Consider the following 23,171-nt stretch of genomic DNA (forward strand, 5'->3'; position numbering starts at 1 on the left):
AACGGAAATTAATGTATTTACTGCTACACGTACTTCTGATTTCATGAGTAAAGTTGACCAAAAGTGAATAACCACACCCGAAGACAAAGTCAGGACTAAAAGGTAATGGTTATCTATCCATTCATATCAATTGTGCATAAATAGTTTCAATAAAAAAAAAACTCATTCATAGTCTGTAGAAAAAAATCCGAAATAAGACCGGCAAAATAGCAAAACTCCATATAAATCGCTATTTTGTCTGAGCCGGTAAAATAACACCGAAGAGGCTATTTTGCCGGACATGATATTATGATATCGCAATCAAGGCAATTCCATGTGTATCCTACCAAAAATGTTATATGTATCATAAAAGTTAAATTAGTTTAAGGGACGATCATTTGATTCTGGGGTTGGGGTCGTTTTTGTGTCACCTTTCCGACAAGCAGAAAATAAATATTCTGGTACTGGTCTGAGTGAAAATAAATAATCTAGTCGCCTTTAAGTTTGAAATAAATATTCTGACCTCATCAAGTTTGCCAGGGCCCCCTCAGAATTAAATGGGCAAAACAAATCTACTAAAATCCCTGGAAGATTAAAAGCTAGCTTTAGAACGTAATGAATATCTGGCTGCTATTCTCATGTCAAAAGCGTTTGACTGCGTATCCCATGACATTATTATTAGTAAACTGTCTTCCTATGGCCTATCAGATAATGCTACTATGTTATTATTATCATATCTGTCAATCAGAATCCAACAGATAGAAATAACAGGCATTGTTAGTAGCTTGGCAAATGTACAGAAAGATGTGCCCCAAGGATCAATATTGGACCCGCTACTTTTAAATATTTTCATTAACGATTTTTTTTTCTTAAAAAGGGTAACTTATACAACTATGCTGTCGACAGTACTTCGTATTTCAATTTTCCAAATTAGGACGATCTTATAATTACTAGTTTTAGAATCTGAGAGCAATGTTTTGATTGACAGGTTTTATTTCAATTGTATGCAGGCAAATCGATCATGAAAAATTCCAGGCTATTATTGCTATTGGTAAAAAGTCAGCGGATAAAACTTCTTTTAAAATTGGAAATACTGATATATCTTGTGAACAATCAAGCTTTTGGGTGCAGTTATACATTTTATGCTAAATTTTGATGACCATATTAAAACCATATGTTCGGTTGCCAACACTAAGAAGATAGAAAACAATCATTACGATTTGTATATTGTGATTATGTCTTTACAAGTGAACAGCTTTCAGTCAAGGCAAAAATACCTAGCTGACATATTAGAATGATAAGAACCATGGCCCTGGAGACTTACAAACTTTTACAAGATTTTGGTCCCATCTGTTGAACAGACTTAATTTATAAACAAGACTATAGATATAATTTCAAATATCTAATCTTTTACAGATACCACAACAGGTGCGGATCCAGGATTTTGACGTTTTGAGTGATACTTGTAAAAAGTCAATGTCTTTATCATATATAAAGTTCCATAAAAGGAGGCCTAGACTCCCTGTCCCCCATAAATCCGCCTCTGCACAAGTGAGAACAACAAGGTATGGTTAACTACCTTTTAGGTATGCTGCTACATTTCTATGGAACTCTCTCCCCGAAGAATTCATACGGTGCTTAAATTTAAATCAATTCAAGTCCATGATCTCGTGCCAAAGTGGTAAAGCATGTTCCTGTGTTGCCTGCAGATATTGACCACACTTTCATCCACACATGTATACTGCACAGCGTAACTTAAAACTATATTTCCTTTGTTTATAAAAATAAGTAGATGTATTGCTGTGTGTTTGTTTTTTCTACATTGGCTGGAGGTATAGGGGAGGGTTGATATCTCAAAAAAACATGTTTAACCCAGCCGCATTTTTGCGCCTGTCCCAAGTCAGGAGTCCCTGGCCTTTGTTAGTCTTGTATGATTTTTAATTTCAGTTTCTTTTATATGTTTCGGAGTTTAGTATGACGTCCATTATTACTGAACTAGTACATATTTTTGTTTTAGGGGCCAGCTGAAGCACGCCTCCGGGTGCGGGATAATCTCGCTGTATTGAAGACCCATTGGTAGCCTTCGGCTGTTTTCTGCTCTTTGGTCGGGTTGTTGTCTCTTTGACACATTCCCCATTTCCATTCTCAATTTTATGTGGTATGATTCCAAATAAGTTAACTATGCACTAAAGTTCAGATGAAGTGGAAGTAATCAATTATAGGCAACCGTACGGCCTTCAACAATGAGAAAAACACATACCGTATAGTCGGCTATAGAAGACGCCGACATGAAAAATATGAAACAATTCAATTGAGATAACAAACGGCCTAATGATATCAAAACAATTTTACGAATAAAAAATATGACAGTCATGAACAACGACTTGTAATTTTTTGTAAATACCAATGTTTTACTATGTTTTGAGGGTCTGGGTAGGGTTTACAGATTAGAGAATATTTGACAAAAAGTACAGTATAAAGGGCACAAAAAAATGAAAAATAGAGAAAATTAGGCACACAATTTAAGAATAGAGAATCATGAGGTGCTAAAATATAAAGAATAGAGAAAAATTTAAGTTATAATTTCTGTTATAGTATGACAAAGAGCAGACACAATCAATGATATTTATACTATTATATGGTTTTTTTTTCTTTGTTGTTTGTAAGACTATTTTCTTAAAGGAGTCGGTTGGTACCGTTAAAGTCTTTTTTCCAAATTCATTGGACCCTTTTAAACCAAGTGTGATATGTTTCTTGTGAACAGCCTCCCGACTCTGTGATTTTATTTTGCCAATTCAACTGCATTCGACATTTGATATAAAATAAGGAGATGTTCAGGGGCGGATCCAGCCATTTATAAAAGGGGGGATGTTCCTAATCCAGGATAAAGGGGGTTCCAACTAAATGTCCCCATTCAAATGCATTGATCGTAAAAAAAGGGGGGGTTTCAACCCCCGGACCCCCCCCCCCCCCCTCCCCACTTGGATCCGCCACTGATGTGGTATGATTGTCACCAAGACAACTATCCAACATAGTCCAAATAACGTAGATTTAAGCAATTGAGAGTTTATAAGACATACATATTTTTGTGAAAACATCTTCAGATTTGTTAGTCCAGATGAAAAATTTAAAACTGGATTAAATCTTCTAAAATATTTGTAAATGGTACTGTCTGAGTGCAATGTACTTAAAATGATTAGTTTTCTCAACAAGCACCGTCCTGAATATTCATGTAATATTTGCTACTGGATGGTAAAAACAATCAATCAATGGACCAATGGAACAACCTCAGCACATACGATATGACGTACATGTGATTTATAGAGGCATGGTAACTGTAAAATATTGAGCACAATCTTTACTGATAAAATTTTAATTTGATACCATATCCTTTTTGACTTTCATGCATTGAAACGTTCCATATTTTTGACTTCCCAAAGGTTTTGTTTACAGCATACCTGACGGAGGTTATTAAAAAAAGCACCCGTCGTATGCACGGAAATGTATATAAATGTATGTCTAATCTTACCAATTTTGACCATTTAAGTAAAATGAGTATACATTGTTTAACCAGACAATCTGTATTAATCAAAGGAAATAATTATCAAAATCGAGTGGAATTGCCGCCACAAAATTACAAGACACCAACTACAAAGCGGCCACTTAATTTGACGAACCTAAGAGTTAGTGTGATGATAGAATCACTAAACTCCAAATGTTTTCAGGGTGAAATCAGGATACAATCTTTATTATTTTTGAATGTTATATACGTTTTTATAATAATCATACAAACAATAAAAATTAAATGGACTAGAATGTGATCCATCTCCTTATTTTGTACAATAAGCGCTAATCGTCAACCCATTCTGGTTAGATAGTGAACGAAACCTCTGAAAGTAAGAGGGTTCAAATATGCTATGACTTCTTCTTTACAATGTTTTTTAAGGGTAAAAAAACTCCTAATTATGTGTACATTTTAAAAATACTTTCTTGTATATTTTACCGAGTGAAAAGGATTAGAGAAATCCAGTATCGCAACTACTTAGAAACGTAGAATGGTAGTTTTTTTTTTTCAAATAAAAAAGTCCCTAGGGTACAGTATAACAAAAATGTAAATCGGAAGATAGACAACAATCAATCTCAAAACATATTAATACAATTTACTGTACCTGATGACAATTTTTTTTTCAGACAAATGTGTCGTACATTGATATTACCAGTTTTAACAGTATCATAAACCACATAGATAGATGATCGCTGCATACAAGGAAGATATAAAACCAAGAGTTCCAAGTGGTGAAGTTGAAATCATCCCTTCGAAAATTTTACGGACGCTATCACGAGTTGGTCGACCGTTATGGAATATCTGTTTCACAGATGGCGACGGATATGTCCCAATTGTCGTAACCACAATCCTTCCTAGGCCTCTTTCCCTAGAATGTGACCTACCGAATTATAATTATCAAAGAATTTGTACTTACACGAACAACACGACGGGTGCCACATGTGGAGCAAGATCTGCTTATCCTTCCGGAGCAACTGAAATTACAGCAGGTTTTTGGTGGGTTCGTGTTTTTTTTGCCATTGCATTGTCAGTTTGTTTTCGACTTAGGAGTTTGAATATCGCTTTGATATATTTCGCCTTTCTTGTCCTTTAAGTGCATGGCAGCTGTTTCAACATGGACTGTCAAAGGTTTTTTTTCTCGAAATTAAATGGCTATTTGTAATGATATAGACAAACCATTTTGGTATTTATTTTAACATCTACTCGTTCTTTCTAAAGCATTTTGCAAGGTGTGTATAGAACACCGTTTTCATAGGAAACTTATATTAGAGTGCTTTAAAAGGATAGTTTACGAATAGCATAACTTTTGGTTCTTTCAAGTTATCTTATATAATAGATGTTTCGATCATTAAAAAGGCGAATGAAGTAAAGGTGCTCAATATCGATTTGAGCATATGGACTTGTCTAAAGTTCAGATATATAGCCCGCTATCGTCTACGTGCATTAAAAAAGCGTGTATCACCACAATCCAACGTAGCCCGAAATGAGTCTTCGTGCATTTCTCTAGAAAAAAAACCGTGTACCCCTACCTTCCAACGGGCATCAAAAGCGATCCGTTATAAAGTATTTTGTTAACTCTGTAACAAGTAATAAATTGGCATTCTCTTGTTAAATGCTGCTTATACAACATTGGAATAACTGTTGCCCACCTTGAAGAATATTTTTAGATAAATTTATTACAAAAAAGACGATAACAATTAAATAAATATAAGAAAAACTTATAAAATGAATTTACCTTTAAACAGGTATAAATTTTTTCGACTAACTACTAAAACAAGTGGAATGCAAAACATCGATTTAGACGAAACAATGAAGAAAAACTATGATTAACAAAAACAAGTCTATCAATGACATCTCTTCGGGATTGAGTCGGTTTCTAATAACAAGTTGACTAAACATCAACAATGATATGGGTAACGAAAATAAAATGTAGACATGTAAAAAATAAATATTATGGGTAACGAAAACAAAACGTAGATATGTAAAAATAAAAATAACTATTTCTAATGTATTTCAAACTGTTCAAATTGTCACCATGTTCAATCGTTTGTTTAACGTCTGTAGAACATTTCAAGGTACGTCTGAACATAAAATATGATCTTCAGTTCTTATATAAACCACACTGTTAATTTTCAGGTCCCCGGTATATGTACTAGCTGTAGCATGTTGTAAGTAAATACAACTTTCTTCTACCCACGATCATAAGATTTCGTGTTTATGTCGTTATAAAGAAACCAACATAAGCAACTAACTATCTTCTTGTGCTTGCAATCAATGTTCAAAAACTGCAGTCAGTTTATCAATCATGAATCAGGGGTATCAAAAGACTCGACAAACTGTTTCAATCTATCCTCTTTATCCTTTGCTCCTAATCTTAATTTCTTAATATCTTGTAGTTTAATTGGTCTACGAATTGATGAATCCTGATATTTTCTCACGCATTCTCGAACCTTTTCCATTATTAAATTTTTAAAGCGCAGAGTATTATATTCCGTTAATTGGGTTATCCTTTCAAACGCCAGATGAGAATAATTAAAATTGAAAGTCGAATATGGTCGGTTTGGGTCGTCAAATAATTGGAAATCACCAAACTCTTTTTCTTCATCTGTTTGTCTTGGTACATCTAAAATTGAAATATACATTTTATAAAATATTTAAAAAAAATACCATTTTGATAGAATGAAATTATCAAGAGCATTTTTCAGGACAGTGAAAACAAACATGGTACAATCAATCCACCCATATATTAATTCTCGACCTTTGTAGTATTTTAGTAACTTCAGTACTTCAGAACTATGTTTCCTACAGCTTAACAGCTTAAAAAAAGTTTCTTTTGCATCAATAATGGCTCATAATAAGCAAACACTTTGACCGAACGACACAAAAGTAAAATATTTTTTCTATTTGTAATTGCTTTCAAAATGCCCCTTTATTTTTTATATCCATGAGGGTTACTTTGGGGTAATCATTTCTGTGTTTTTTTAATTTTTTTGTCCATTTTCTCTATTCTTTATATTTTAACGCTTCGTTATTCTCTATTTTTGTGTTTTGCCTATTATTGCTGTAAACACCACCAAGACCCTCGTTTATATCCAACGAATTAAGTTCATTTCAGCACCTTATTTTAGGACAGACATACACAAAATAAAACTCGCCGTGGCTCGTGTGTTATGACGTGGTGTTAACCATCGACAATCAATCTATCAATCACAAAAATACCAACACAAACATTACCTGGTTGCATCTCATTCCTGAAATTTATGTTTGCCAAAACAAAATGTAAGATGGTAGGACATTTCGGATCTTTCCGATCTTCAAACACATAACACTCTTTTACTCCTTCCTTTTCCATTATGTTCACGTCTATTGGTGGAAACGGTACATTGTTCTTTTGAGCCCAGTATTCTGCAATCTTGATTTCCTACAAATTAAAAATTGGCATTTGTAACATTTTTATCTTCCTTCCGTTTTATCAGCTGATTATATGGTTCTTGATATTAGGCCAAGCGAAGTAAATGTATTTACTATATATATATATAAATATTAATTTTCGCGAACCATTTAGGTCACGGAAATTCCATTTTTTGCCATCAGTAAGGAGAGTTGTACAAATAATGTGAATACACAGAACCCCGATCCAATTCATCTTTTGCTAAAAATATTTATCATTTTCTGTTTTATATCTCCTAACATCATTCCATTTTTCTCTTATTTCGATTAAAATATGCCAAAACCTGCAGTAAAAATAGATGTATGCCCCAAATAAACATTCCCCGATTGGTTGAACTACTATGGCGTCAATGTAAAGCAACGCAAGCCTCGATGTAAAGCACACGCTTCCCAAGAGTAAGGAGAGTTGTACAAATAATGTGAATTCATAGACCCCCGATCCAATTTATCTTTTGCTAAAAGTGTTCATCATTTTCATTTGTATCTACCAACAACATTCCATTTTTTTATAATCCCGATTTAAACATGTCGAAACCTGCAGTAAAAATAGATGTATGCCCCAAGTAAACATTCCCCGATTGGTTGAAAAGCTGTGGCCTTGATCTAAAGCAACGCAAGCACACGCGGCAAAAATTTCCGTTGATATGTTGAACTTCGACCCCGGGATTCAGCCGATTCACATAGAGATTTTCTTGCGCTCAAATGTAATTCTAAGTGAAGTATACTGGTAAAGTAAAATTATATTCTTTTACAGAAATATTTACACATTTTATCATTAATGTATTGTCATGCTTCTGCATATTTACACTGAGCTTTAGTAAAATATAATTCTATACAAATTTTGTTACGTCAAGCATTAAGAGTAAGAATATATTTCGCGTCAAAACAAGAAAATAATCTGTGTCACCAAATAGGTTTATCAGCATCTTTCTCAAATTTTCCAACAGAAATAGCGTTAATTATAGAGAAATTTTGGTGAGTATTACTTATTAATGTTAAGGTTCTCCAGAGGTGGTTCTCTACACCTTCTTGGCGGTCAATTTATTATCTATTTGATGAAATAACTTCTTCATTAACTGTATATGCAACATTTTTGAAGTTTTTGATAACCTTGCACATTCCCATTGCATGTCCGCAAGATAAATGTGTTATGCATTTGTAAATTGTGCAAGTACAGTAATATTGTGTAATTAGAATAATGGCGGAGGATAAAAATTTGTGACGGTCAGTGCGTGATCACGTGACATTATTATTTGTAAACAAACGGGCTCCCCATGTAACACGTGTCGGAACTATCCATACAAGGTGCAATCAATCTTATATTTCACTATTTGATGATATTTCTGTGTCTGTTTGTAGGTTTTGCAGATCAGAGGTCATATAGTGTAGTTTCATAGACAAACAAGTACCATGATTGTTCCTGTTCAGTAGTTGTGATTTTTTTTTATAGAATTAGAAGGTAAGTCTACATTAGGGGAAAATCGCCTAATAAGCTGCGGACAGCGCCGATATGCGGACGGAAAACGAATATCTCACTTTTCAATAAAATTATGAAAAATTGAAATAAAATACATTGTAGATATAAGAAATAAGGTGTTTTGTTTACTATTAAATCTCTATTTTGTTGCAATAAGGTTATCATGTCTATATAACTTAATTACGATTTACTTCTGTGTCATGTGATTGAAATTGCATGCTATAAATTGCTTATGTCAACAAGCTTGAAAACCGGAAAATTTTGAAAAAAGTCCAAAGTAAGCGTGTCACATTCAATACACAGTTGTTCATGTAAGAATGGCAATTTATGTGTTGAAAAGCAATAGGCATTGCGTATTTTATGCAAGGAAACATTTCATTTAATTATTTTTACTGATTTGTCTAAATTTGGATTACAAAATAGGAATAAGCAAGTGTCCGCATTTTCACCACCGAAAATTATATGATAGCCGAAATGCGGACGCAAAAAATATGTTGAACAACTAACACGTGCAGTGGTGCATATGTCAATACCATGATGACGGAAATAAACAAAACTCTCTTATAATCTAGCATTACTAGTTTCAATCCGATACATTTATAAATATCAATAAAGCGTTGATTTGGGTTTATTTGTTTTGCTTTCATTTTGCATATTACTAACATAATGCGGTTACAAGTCTGATTTCTACTCCAGTTGGCAACTTGCACACATCTTCAATAGGTCAAAAACTGAAAACGTCATCCCCGGGATGGCAAGCCAATCTATTTCTCTTTCTTTACAGAATGTCTACATGTTTAGGACTTTTTGCGAAAGCAAATGGAATGAAATAGAATGTACAGAAAACAATCGCCCGAATGAAATTGCAACAATGTCTCGTAGACGAGTGGCTATTTGACAATGATGTTATTGGCTATTTATCTATGAAATTAATACGTTTATCAAAACATGAATATGTATCAACACTACTATGCGAAATTATTGAAAGTGATAAGGAAAATGAATTCAGCAGCATTGTGTTTATTGCTAGAAAATCAAGTAGAAGAGATAAAGAATTGGACATTCTTACTGCGGAAGAGGCAGATGCACTTATTGATATCACGAATATTCTTTTGAAAGAAATGTTTTTATAAAACTTTTAAAAACATGATAGAAATAATGTAACCAATACATTGGTTTTAAAGACCTCTTTAGACTTTTAGTAACGACTTTATGCATCCAGTCGTCTGTCTGTCTGTTTGTCCATCCGTCTGTGAAAAATCGAAAAACAAACGAGGCCCCTCATGGGGAGGTACCAGTAATTGCATAATCACCAAATTTTTGCCAACATAATCACATAATCATTAAATATTTGCTTTGGTAATCAAAAATTTATTTTCTTTAGTTATCAAAAAATCATAAACTAAAAGCTTTGTTATCATATAACAATTCAATCGTAAACTATTTAATAACTAAACAGTTTTTAATAAGCTCTTCCTCGTCCTCATCCTTCTCCACGGGTGAAACTGTTACACAGTAAACAGTTACACAGTATCACCTGCATCTTCCATATTTGGTTCGGTAATTTTCTCATGTGAACGACGTATGCCTCACGTTTTTTTTAAACCTGCATGGACGAATGAATGTTAGTAATTAATCATCCTTTGCACCTATCGTTAACCTGTTGTGTTTTAGACATTTCCTCTAAGGCACAGAACTAGGTATGCATGTTCTGCACACGCTGGTATCCTTTCGCCATTCGGATAAAATCCGATATAGAAAAAAGTATATATGTGACGAAATGCAACGAACGCCAATAGCGTATCATCATGCGTGACCACAATCTCCAGCACTACGTCTTTATTATGGCCTGTCGACTTTTGGCGGGTGCCCTATTATAGTAATCACTCTGCACGTCTATTCATCCGCCCGTCTACACTTTCTATGTCGTAGGATAACTAAAATTTACTCCGACAGATTTTAAAAGAAATTTTAGCACAACATTTAGTAACATTAGGGGAAGCTCCCTTTCATTTTTTTCTTACTTTTCATTTTCGAGATATTGGACTTATGCCAGCAAGACCCTTCATTGAGGAGTGACATGGGTCAGTATTCATAAGAGAAAATAAAAGGATGTGAAGTAATTGTACATGGGAAAAAATCGCACACAATACATAGGGGAAAAAAATATCAATGAGCAGGGCTTTTATTCCTGTTCTTCATCTTGACAGTTGATGTAGGGTCTTCAACAATGAACGCATCATTCATATCCTACAAGGTCAAGACAGTACTATTGATAAAAATAAACCAAAGTTCACCTTCTTGCTCCCTACCCGCCTTGGAGTGCCAACTTGTGCGATGCTTATTTAAAAGAAATAAATATTATTTTGGGAAAAACTTATAAATACTTATAATTCATTTATAATTCTTTCCTTTTATGCCATCTATGCTTAAAAAAAGCGCAATGGTGAATGTGTTCAACAATTACCTTAAATGGTGGTGTCTCATCAGTAGGTCTTGCACTAAAGTCAAACGACAAGATAAGATCCACTTGTCTTTGTGGCCTAAGTAACAACGGATATGGTGAATTGAATGTCAGTCCTCCATCAACAACGTACAGCTTTTTCATTGTGGTTGGAAATAGTTCAAAAATACCATCAAACTGATCTGAAAATACACACATAGATTTTGCAATAAAAAAACTTAAACCAACACAAAGGAAAACCAATCAAATGCTACGATCTCTGTGCACATAACACGTGTTGTCCGAGTGTAAAAAAAACCCTGCACGCGTCATCTTTCTAATCCGAGCTCTCGGTCATTAAACTTTACTCAGTACTCGGAGTACAAAATTTGTGCTCGAAACACCAAATCCAGGATTTTGATTGGTTGATTTCTGAGTCTGAGTACGAAAATCGTGCTCGAAATTTTTATGACCGCAAGGCCAGGTGTTTGACAGATCATAAAAGCGCTTACACGTTACAAGTATTCACAAGTATTGCACACCTAATCTATAGCAATTCTGGCTAATAGTACTTGATAAATGGTTGAAAATATTGAGTTCATTCAATGTATTGAAACATTCAAAGTATCAGCAAACAGGAAGTAGGTTTCTGACAGATTCGAAAGTGTTAGTACCTTGGAAACGTTTGATGAAACGAATGGCATTACAAGAGATTATAGTAAATAGTAAACCACTCTCCAGAAAAACACCCGACTGTTTTTGGTGTGGGTAGAGACCAACAATTCAAAATCCCCATTTATTCAACCAAATTTTGTAATTTTCACAGCTTTCTGGATATTTTACCTCAAGTTTAACTTCATAGATACAAAGGTATATCCTGAATTGCACCTGTATCACTTTTATACATGCCGATTTTCAAGCAATATTTAAAGTCTTGTAATGAAATACTACCGTTCGGAAGTAAAGTACTACTAAAGATAACATCTTGTTTTCGGGAAATCTTAAATTAGTATACTATGGAGCGCATTAATCCTCTAATGCAAACTCATGGACAAGTAAATTTGGCTCAAAATGGTCTACATATATTTCTCTTTCACCAAAAGTTTCATTTCTGCAAATTTGTTTGTTAGTTTAAGTAAACAATGACATCAAAAGCGCTATTTTTGTCAAGAAGGGCTACCTTTACATACGTTCTAAATTGAAGTGGGTGAATTGGTGGTCTGACACCGTTTGCTGCAGTTTTACTTAGTATTTTTACATACTCGACAAACAATTTATTGTCAAAAGATATTAAAAAAAATGAACAGTGATATACATGATAAGATACAGCATTATTCGAAGACTTGAATAAATCTTGTCTTTAACGAACGTGCTGTGCGTATGCCCATATCAAGATTAGCACATCGCATGTACCTAGTTTCCGTCAGTTGATAGGACTAGAATCGACAAATTTTATAAGGTATAATATAATGGTATAAAAGTAAATGAACGCTCTTTTTACCGTACAGAAACCATGTGAAGTATACAACGTTTACTTTATTTAAGAAAAAATTTACAAGTAGATTTTCAAATGATGTACAAAACATACACCAGTTTTATTGACCTTTGTCCTGTAATCATCATTTCATTTTATGGTAATTTTCATAAAGATATTTTCTTTATTTGAATATTTCATGCTTAACTATTTGGAATTGAATAATAAACATTCAGTATAATATATTGTCCCCATCTCCTTTGGTATTAAAAATAAGCTAGAGGCTCTAAAGAGCATGTGCCGCTCATCTAGGTCTATGTGCATCTTCAAAAATGGACACTTATAGTAGACAAGAAATAATTTATGACTAAAATCTTTTTTTTTGTTGATCTAGTATTGCTGATTATTTTTCTGTTTCAGCGTCTCTGTATCTTCTATAGATTTTGCCAAAAAACTACGGAAAAGGCTACAAATCGTCGTTTAAGGACCATTACTACTATAGGAAGACAAATGACAATTTTAAAGAGCCATAACTCCAATAAGGAGTTGACCGACAATTTCGACAATATTCATTAATTTGTAGATCTTCAATAATTTATCATTTTTGCTATTTACAGTTTTCTAGCTACCTATTATAATTTGCAATATATTAGGCAAGACACAAACAGAATTGTAAAACTCGTCATAAAAAGAACATAACTCTAATAAGGAGTCGACTGACGAATTTAGCCATGTTCACTTATTTGTAGATCTTGTTTTTGCTGATAATTTTTTTCTATTTTCTATGTAAAGTTTCTCTCTATCTATTATAATTTCAAGATAATAGACAAACATTTAAAAAATCCGTCATTTAAGGGCAATAACTCCTACAAGATGACGTCTGATACACATAAATTGTTTACCGGTTGTGTGCATATAAACTGTACATCTGTAAACCTGTATATAAAATGCGCATCCGTTAAGATGCATATAAACTGTACATTTATGAAAATGTATGTAAACTGTATATCTGTAAAGATGTAAACAAGTCTAAATTGAAAACAACGTTCAAACCTATGATTGCGTTGGATAAAAACCGCAATTTTTATACGTGTGCATGCAAAACAAATTTCTTGGTAGAGGGGTCTAAATACAGCACAAACAACATTTTCCGAAAGACAAAAAAAGTGAAAAAGTATATTTTAACAAAACGCATTTGACTAACAGGTCGAACAACGGATGTTCTTAAACCCTGCTGACTGCCATTGGCGATGGCCAAATAAAGGGATCACCAGATGTAACAAAATGGATCTTCACTAATAATTTAATACCAAACAGAAAACAATAGACTTGCGGAAAAGATGATATACCGCAAACAAAAGGTGCAAAAATTAGTACACCATATCCTGATTTCGACAATTAATGTCTCTTCAGTGATGTTAAGAATCGAAACGGTATTTGGAAGGCCATATAATTTACCTCAATTTAGGATAGACTCTTGAATTTTGAAGAGTCGGACGGATCATATAAACCGAAGGCAAACATAATACAAGCCCAAACGAAAAAATATAAACAAGTCTAAATTAAAAACAACGTTCAAACCTATGATTGCGTTGGATAAAAACCGCAATTTTTATACGTGTGCATGAAAGACAAATTTCTTGGAAGAGGGGTCTAAATACAGCACAAACAACATTTTCATAAAGACAAAAAAAGTGAAAAAGTATATTTTAACAAAACGCATTTGACTATATACACAATTAATATTCATCTTTACAAATGTTCAGTTTGTATGCATCTTTAAAGATGTGCATCCTAACAGATGCACAGTTAGTTTAAATGCATTTCAACAGATGTAGTTTATATGCATCTCAACACGTGTATAGTTTATATTCATCTTTACAAATGTGCAGTTTATATGCATCTTAACAGAAGTACACAAAGATTGGTTGTTTTAAAGTAGCTGTTCTCTTTTTAGTCATGTCGACCATATTTGTTGGCAGTCGGGGTCATCAGACAAATGTTTTAAACTAGATACCCCATTGATAATTGTGGCCAAGTTTTGTTAAATTTGGCCCAGTAATTTTAGAGAAGATTTTGGTAAAAGTTAAAGACGACGGACGACGGATGCCAAGTGGTGAGAAAAGCTCACTTGGTCGTTTGGACTTCATGAGACAAAAAAAAGTTGAATCTTAAACCTCTCTTCTTGAATACCAAAACTTCACAAAAGTTTTCATGAAAAACGAAAAAAACAGCAGGCTAAGTTTTCCCCTAAACGGATTTCTAAGATTCTTGCACTACCATTCTGTTTACAGTAAAATATGACTTAAATATTGTATGATTATATTCTGCAAGCGGTGTCAATAAGTCGTGGATTATAAAAATTCTAAAGCTTCGATTCAAAATTTTCAAAAACAAAAATTACAATTATAGTTGATGTGTTTCCCTCGGTTTTAGTTTGTCATCCGGATTTGTTTTTGCTTAATCCAATTATAACTATTAAACAGCGGTATATTACTGTTGCCTTTATTTTGCAATAAACACTTATATTTTTTTACACCCTCGGTACTATTCCTGTTGATCAATCAAAAGACCAATTACATTTCTAATCAGACAGTGACTTTTCTCGCAAAAAATGGAATCGTAAATTTTTAATTTAGGTCACGAAAAATATAATTTGCGAGAAAGTTCAAACCTCACTGATCCCGCTAACAAACGCATCTGAGACAATATCATCAAAAGGCTGGACTTTGTAACCGACAACACATTTGTCAACTCTAATGGATTTTCAACACACAGTCGACTTGCAAATGGATACTAATTGTTTACTTCCTGAAGGTATCACAAACCCAGTAGTCAGCACTTCAGATATCATTGATATGGTCATAATTATAAACTAACTGTTTACAGTACTTTTTTTTTCTCTTTAAAATACAAAGGATTTTCTACCGCAGGAATAGATTACCTTAGCTTTATTTGGAAAAAACTTTCTGACTTTTGGGTCCTGAATGCTCTTCAACTTCGTACATTATTTGGCGTTTTTAACTTTTTTTGATTCGAGTGTCACTGATGAGTGTAGTCGAAACGCGCATCTGGCGCACACACTATTAATCCATGAATCTATGATGAGTTTATTGGCACCACTACTGGTCTGCTTGTTTTGTTTTCATGTGAAACTGAAGTCAAGTAAAACCTTATCAAAGACAAAAAGCATCTTGCCTAAGCCATTCAACGCGTGCTAGCATTTTACCAATATCGGCCATCTAAGCATTAAGAACACTACCGAAACTTGGAAGTCTTCTACTTATCTTTATATTTTTTGTTGAAACTGAAATAGATGCACTCCTTCAATCAAGGATCATCGACATCCGTTATGATTTCAATTTCCCTTCTGCCACTTTCCTATTTCTCAGAAGTAACATAACTCTAAAAATCTGCCGTCATTTTACTGGATACCTAAACTTTACAAAACTCTTTATCAAGACCGATATATAACCGGGTCGTCAAGGCGTTCGACAAAATATCTTTCTAAAGTTCTTACTGTCATTTTTTCAACCAGCGGTGTAGATAATATGTTTTTTTCTTAAAAATTCTAAAGATCTACCTCAACATCTGTAATAAAATTTTTTCCAATTTTGCAGTTATATCAAAACGTTTGATTATTCTACTTATAATACAACCTTTCCCTATGCTCAATTGAAATACTGACTACGTCGTCTCATCAAACAATGTGAATCGTATATACAAACTCCTTTTGTTTTAGGATATGAAAATTCTTACTTTTTGAAGAACCACACTGATTCCCACAACAAATACACTGACGATGATAACATCAAAATGCTGTATAGAGATAAAACTACACCTATCATTCATATACATACACTATAGCTATTGCGTATCATATTTTAAACCGCAAGAGGGTATTACAGACCTTTACCCTCAGGCATGTAAAACTTCATCTTGAGCATCTTCCCCATTCAAATATAGATTCGCTGGTTATGTTATAAATGCAGACCTTTGCATCGTTAGCAATGAAAAACTTAGATAGTCGTTAGACAAAGGTCGGAAATATTGGATTCCACAGCCCATCAACAGGAAGAAGAAACTTCTGGTTACTGATTGAGATTGATGTAGTTCAGGACCAAGCCAGATGCATCAAAATTGTACACTTTATCTGAATGGGTCAACGCTGTTCGTCATACATTCAGAAGGGCATTCAAAATCTACGATGTACAATAAGTTCATGGATTTGTGCTCTTTGTGGATTCGAGCATCACTGAAGAGACATTTATTGTCGAAATGCGCATCTATTGCTGAAAAATTGGTACCGTTAATGTTATTTCAAGAAGCCCGAAGTTGTGGATGTTTTATTCTCCCTTTACGACAAATATGTTGATGTTTCAGCAGAGAAAGCATCTAGAAATGTTGTTTTAGTGTGTCCTTTTATGTCGTATTGTTACACCACTGTCTCAGGTTAGGGTGAAGGTTGGCGCCATATAAAACGTTCAAACCCGCTGCATTTGTTTGCATCTGTCCTAAGTCAGGAACCCCATGTTCAGTAGTTGTCGTTTGCTGATGTGGTTCATATGTGTTTCTCGTTTCTCGTTTTTTAATAGAGTAGACCGTTGGTTTTCCTGTTTGAAAGGTTTTACACTAGTCATGTTAGGGGCCCTTTATAGCTTGCTGTTCGGTGTGAGCCAAGGCTCCGTGTTAAAGGCCGTACTATGATCTATAATTGTTTACTTTTTACAAATTGTGACTAGGTTGGAGAGTTGTCTCATTGGCACTCACTCCACATCTTCTTGTATTTATTATATTAAATAAAAACACATTATTTGGAAAGAATAACTCAACAACTTGGAATTCACAGCAAAACTAGGAATCCGACATATACCCTACATCATTCATGAAAGAGGAGTTTTTTAAAACATCTCAAATTTCACCTTCTCTCCCTTAGTATTAAATAAAAATTCGTAAGGGTTCCACGGAAAACCCAGTGTCTCAACAAAAATGAGGAAGTAAATCAATGAAAATATTCCTGTTGATACTATCTTTTGATTGTAAGAAGCTTCTGTCCAAGTTTGGTAAAAATCCAGGATAGTTTATGAATCTAATAAATGTTAAAAAACTTTAACTGCAGACTGAATGTAATGTTAACTGGAAGAAAACAAAATTTCCTTCTAGATACTAGCATTTGATCATAAACAAGCTTCTGTCCAAGTTTGGTACAAATCCAAAATAGTATAAGAAAGTTATTGAAATTTTAAAAACTTTAACCACAGAGTGAATGTGTTGTTTCCTGGCAGAAAATCTAAGTCCATTTAAAAGTAAAATACGGAAAAAATGGATTTATTTTTTTTACAAAATTTCCTTCTAGATACTAGCTTTTGATCATAAACAAGCTTCTGTCCAAGTTTGGTACAAATCCAAAATAGTATAAGAAAGTTATTAAAATTTTAAAACCTTTAACCACAGAGTGAATGTGTTGTTTTCTGGCAGAAAATCTAAGTCCATTTAAAAGTAAAATAAGGAAAAAATGGATTTTTTTTTTACAAAAATTACTTCTGGATACTATCTTATGATCATAAACAAGCTTCTGTCCAAGTTTGGTAGAAACCCAGGATAGTTTAAGAAAGTTATTAAAATTTTAAAAACTTTAACCACAGAGTGAATGTAATATTTCCCGGCAGAAAAACTAAGTCCATTTATAAGTAAAATACGGAAAAAATGGAATTTTGTTTTTTCAAAATTTACTTCTGGATACTATCTTATGATCATAAACAAGCTTCTGTCCAAGTTTGGTAGAAATCTAGGATAGTTTAAGAAAGTTATTAAAATTTCAAAAACTTTAACCACAGAGTGAATATTTGTGGACGCCGCCGACGACAACGACGCCGACGCCGACGCCGACGGAGTGTAGGATCGCTATGTATCGCTTTTTCGACTAAAGTCGAAGGCTCGACAAAAAGGATGATGAAAATCTTTATACTGGATACCTAAACTTTAAAAAAGACTTCTTAAAGAACGAAATATAGATGGGTCGTCAAGAGGTTCGACTAAAAAACTTTCTAAAGTTTTAACCATTCTTTCCACGGTATAAGAAGGAATTCAGCAATATAATGACGAAGGATATTCAACCAGTGGTGTCAAACAGATGTGGATTCCTAACTATTCTAAAGATCTACTCAAAATCTTCAATCAAAATCTTTACAATTTTGCATTTATATCAAAACCTTTGATGTTTCTACGCTTTACACTACTACTCCACATGCTCAATTAAAAGATCGAATCCATTTTCTCATTAAACAACCAAGCCTTTTCTGCAGAAATAGGAAACGTAGATACAAATTCGTTGTTTCAAGTCATGAAAATTTTGATTGTGAAGAATCTAACTGATTCCCACAACAAATGCTAGTAGACCGAAGATGAAGTCATCAAAACGCTGGACTCTTTGATGAACAACATATTTGTTGAGTTTGGTGGAATAATTCAAGCATCTTGCAAAGTTCTGTAATTTCACATTAAGATATATTGATGATGTTCTGTCACCCAATAACCCACATTTCAATGATTGCTTACATCTCTCATCTCATCTATCCCAGTGATCTTGAAATTAAAGATACTACCGAAATTAAAAGGTCTGCTTCATATTGATATTGATACAGATGAACAACTTCAAACTAGAACCTATGACACACGTGATGATTTCAACTTTCAAACATTGTCAACTTGTCATTTCTAAGCGCCCGATTTAATACTTTACGCAACAAAACCTGCTCCAAAAGAGTTATGAAACAGAACGACTGAAATTGACGCTACATAAGTGTTATGGTTTCGTATAACCTTTCAATTTATGCTCAGAATGTGCGGTTGTTTCATCAAGGTATTTAAAAGTGTTAGTACAATTAACATTTTGTATGAGTTATACCTACTCTTCAATTCTCTTTCAACTTGTCCTCTTTGAATACTTTTATATCAAGGAATATGATACATTCGAAAAAATTTCCTACGGAAATAATATGTGTATTGCTTGTTGTAGGGTAATTGGAACAAATATTTGTATGACATTTGGAGTAAGAAATAGAAGAAGGACAATCAAGGCAATACCTTAAAATAGATAATATTTTGTGATTTTCATGCTTCCAGGATCTTTATCTATTCTTTAATAGATTACATATATATGTATATATATATACTGTTTACATAGTCTCTTGTCTATTGGTTAAAATTATTAACTATGATACCCATATTTTTTTTCTATTGTAACGACTTCGAACAAGACACACATGCAAATTGACGCTGAAACTGTGGTACTAAATTCACGAGACCGGAAGTGTGATGATCAATTGTGTTATAATTCTTGCCTTTATTTGAACAACAATAGTTTTTGAACTGAATCAATGAATAATACCTTTGGCTTTGCCAATATTTTCTTGTAAAATAACAACTAAACTATCTTTAGGGAATAGAAATTACATTATTATTAGATCATTACAATAAATAAAAGTACAATATACAACGGTTTTCTGTAATTGTTGGGTGTGAAGTATTTACCTATAGTTATCTGTAAAGCTGAGTTCAAATTTGTTTTGACAGTTCGAAATCCCTTATTATACGACTTAGCACACCTATGCTTGCGTGTAAGAAAATAGGTGGCTAACGTTCAAGGTTAATCATGTAAATCACTGTCAATACGTACATAAATATTGGATTATATAGAAAGCAAGCACGATTTCATACGTCTTGACACCGATTTAGCAATATAAAGCATGTAAATAGAAGTAACTAAAGAAATGTAGGATTAATAAAAAGCTAGAAAACAAAAATGTTATTAGAAAGCCACATGTTGGCGGAATTTCGTAACGCAAAATCGGCAACAGTCAAATTTGCCGGGAACGACGTTATGTTCACACAAAGGTATTACCGCGTTATTTAACGTTCACAACAAATTGTTATCAATGATATACAACATATCTCTACTATCAATAATATATTTTCTAAAATTTCAAATGCTAGTGGGATGTTTTGAAGAATGCAGAATGGAAAAAAGTAAATCCAAATGTATTAAATAAAAGTTATACATTGAAATATTGTATACAACTGGGGCAGTTGTGTTAGTAATATCATTTCATTTACCTGCGGTCTCTTCATTTATAGATGTAAATGGTGAGAAGGGATAAACTTTATACAGGGATAATCCTCTCATAAAGCTGTGTACTTTTGCAGCTCTTCCTTCTATAGAATTTATCCACGAATTAGCATCAAATAAGGTCCCAAGAACACTTTTCCAAAACGAATGATCCTTTTTATCGTTTTTATTCTCTTTCTTTGCTGCTTTATTCTTTCTTTTATCATTCTGTTTCTTGTCATCGGTATCATCCTCACTTTCGCTTGATTCACTATCTTCATCAGTTTGATTTCCCATATCGTCTAAAAGCTCTTTCTCTGTAACAAGATTAACAAGATTATGGTGTTCATGAGTTCTGGTGTTCCTGAGAAGTCAACATTGAAGACTTTAACGGTAAATATTGTTATATGTTCGAGGCTGAGCGTGTAAGTATGAATTAATTGCAGAGATTCTTATATGTTCAGATATCTATCAAGCCCGAAATTCCTTATTGCTTTGTGACATTGACCATACCACACATTTTCTCTTAGATAAATACTATTTCATAACATATTTATTCCTTAAAAACTTAAGGTCATGCTATAAAATACTGGTACTCGAATGGACATTTTCTTGAAATGGCTTACTGTAAACCATCTATTTTTGACAGGGGATTAATTTGTATATTAATGTATTGTTAAGTTTCAACAGTTAATTTGTATATAAGTGTATATACTTTATATTGTTATTCTGGTCATTTATATTTCTTTTTTTGATGCTATTGGCATCCGATTTTCTGGTCATGCTATGAAATACTGGTACCTGGATATACTTTTTATTAAAATGAATACCGTGAAACAATTGTTTTACGTGAGTAATTTATTTACGAGCATTTCACAGGAAGAAAAATAACGCAAAGATTTATTGTCGTGAATATGTAAAATTTGGGTCTCTCTTATATAAAAACATCAACAAAATTTGGAATTTATTAAATAAATTGATTATAAAAAGCTAAATGCGAAAAAAAAGTTTCTGTGAACATAGCTTGGTTTTATAGTCTTCCAAATAACAGAGTGATACACACTCAAATTCTGGAGTTAATTGTCTCTATAAGTGGCTACACGATTTATAAATACGAAAGCAGTTTCTATGATAATTAATTGATCTCCCCTCACATTTGAACAATTTGTTTCTTTCATCAATAGCTATCTGATTAATTTCTACAAGATTCAAAAAATGCATTTATCCAATCAAATCAGTTTCATCAACATTAGTGCCGTTGTAATTTACATAACCTTGTGAATTTAAAGAAGACAAAAATGTTCAACTATCCTTCACATAGATTTTGTCTAACCCTTGAACATAACAGATCAACATACCCATTTCTTCCCTTTCATCAAAAGATGAATGACATTCATTCATTACTTTCTTGTCATCTTTCAGGAGTCGTTTTAGTTGAATACAAAATGCACTTCCCCATATACCTGAAGCATAAAAATATTCGTAAAAATAGATGAAATTTGATATACATGTACCTGTTCAATGTAGCTTCAACGTCCTGTAAGATCACACAAGTAAGTTTGAGATGTTCGACGTCTTCATGTAAAAAAGCTGATCGAATAATAAAAAAAATCATTTTCTTTCATAGCCTATTCCTACATTAGGTTTGTTTTTCTTGCAGAAACGTAGATGATTTTCATTAATAAAACATACGAGTGTTAAGTGAAAATTTGATAGCTTCCTTCACTCCAGTGATCACTACCTCTTTCTTAGTATGACATACAAAAGAAAATGTGAAACATCTCAATTTTTTACATGTTGTTGTTCGTCTGTTATTAATACTTACAATACAATTCCAACAATTTTGTATTGTTTGTCTGAAACATGAAAATTTGAAGCATCTGTGGATCTATATGTAAATGAACTTATATTTCTCTAACCATCTATTTAGTGCTGTGTTTATTTAGTATCATTACCAGAAAAAAATTAGTAAAACACATCAAAACTATATGATAAGAATTTAATTTTTAAAGCAGTTTAAAAAAGAAGCTGTTAACCAAAAAAAATCATATCTTATTGTACAAAAATCATATCTCAAACGTTGTTCTATACCGACTAGGTTACCATGTGGAAGAATGCTTGTCTAGATATTCGGGTGGAAAGAAGTTGGTCTCAAGTCAGATCAAACAATGACTGAAGACTTGGAATGTGCAGCTTCTTTCCAAAGCATGTGGCATTTTTGATTAAGAAAAGCAAAAAATAAGGGACTCGAAGTTAAAATAATGTGTTCAGATATAATGGCATGTCTTTCCTTCAGAGGGCATGTTAAAAATCCCTTTTCAGGTGTCAGACTACTTAAAGAGAGTCTGTTTTCATACATCATTATGTATAAGCATGTTGTATATGCTACTATAAGTTACGCATCCATGACCGAATCAATTAATAAAGTTAGTTTCTGTGGTCGCAATCATCTTGGATGTCATATCGAAATAAAATATACATAGATATAGGAAGATGTGGTATGAGTGCCAATGAGACAACTCTCCATCCAAGTTACAATTTATAAAAGTAAACCATTATAGGTCAAGGTACGGCCTTCAACACGGAGCATTGGCTCACACCGAACAGCAAGCTATAAAGGGCCCCAAAAATTACTAGTGTAAAACCATTCAAACGGAAAAACCAATGGTGTAGTCT

General features: G+C 33.2%; 1 protein-coding gene across 9 annotated transcripts in view; it reads right to left on the reverse strand.

Moving 5' to 3' along the window:
- Positions 1-5,202: 5,202 nt before the first annotated feature.
- Positions 5,203-23,171, reverse strand: part of LOC127728052 (cytosolic phospholipase A2-like) — a 60,776-nt gene continuing 42,807 nt past the window's right edge. For all 9 annotated transcript variants that reach the window (XM_052235228.1, XM_052235233.1, XM_052235227.1 and 6 more), the window contains 5 exons: positions 21,854-21,958; positions 20,504-20,812; positions 10,939-11,117; positions 6,779-6,965; positions 5,203-6,167 (listed from right to left, as the gene is read on the reverse strand). In XM_052235228.1, the coding sequence (XP_052091188.1) occupies positions 5,848-6,167; positions 6,779-6,965; positions 10,939-11,117; positions 20,504-20,812; positions 21,854-21,958 (1,100 nt within the window). In that variant the 3' untranslated portion in view covers positions 5,203-5,847. The remainder of the gene's footprint in view (positions 6,168-6,778; positions 6,966-10,938; positions 11,118-20,503; positions 20,813-21,853; positions 21,959-23,171) is intronic.

The sequence above is a fragment of the Mytilus californianus genome, unplaced genomic scaffold (genome assembly GCF_021869535.1).
Source record: "Mytilus californianus isolate M0D057914Y unplaced genomic scaffold, xbMytCali1.0.p SCAF_2, whole genome shotgun sequence".
Taxonomy (NCBI): Eukaryota; Metazoa; Mollusca; class Bivalvia; order Mytilida; family Mytilidae; genus Mytilus; species Mytilus californianus.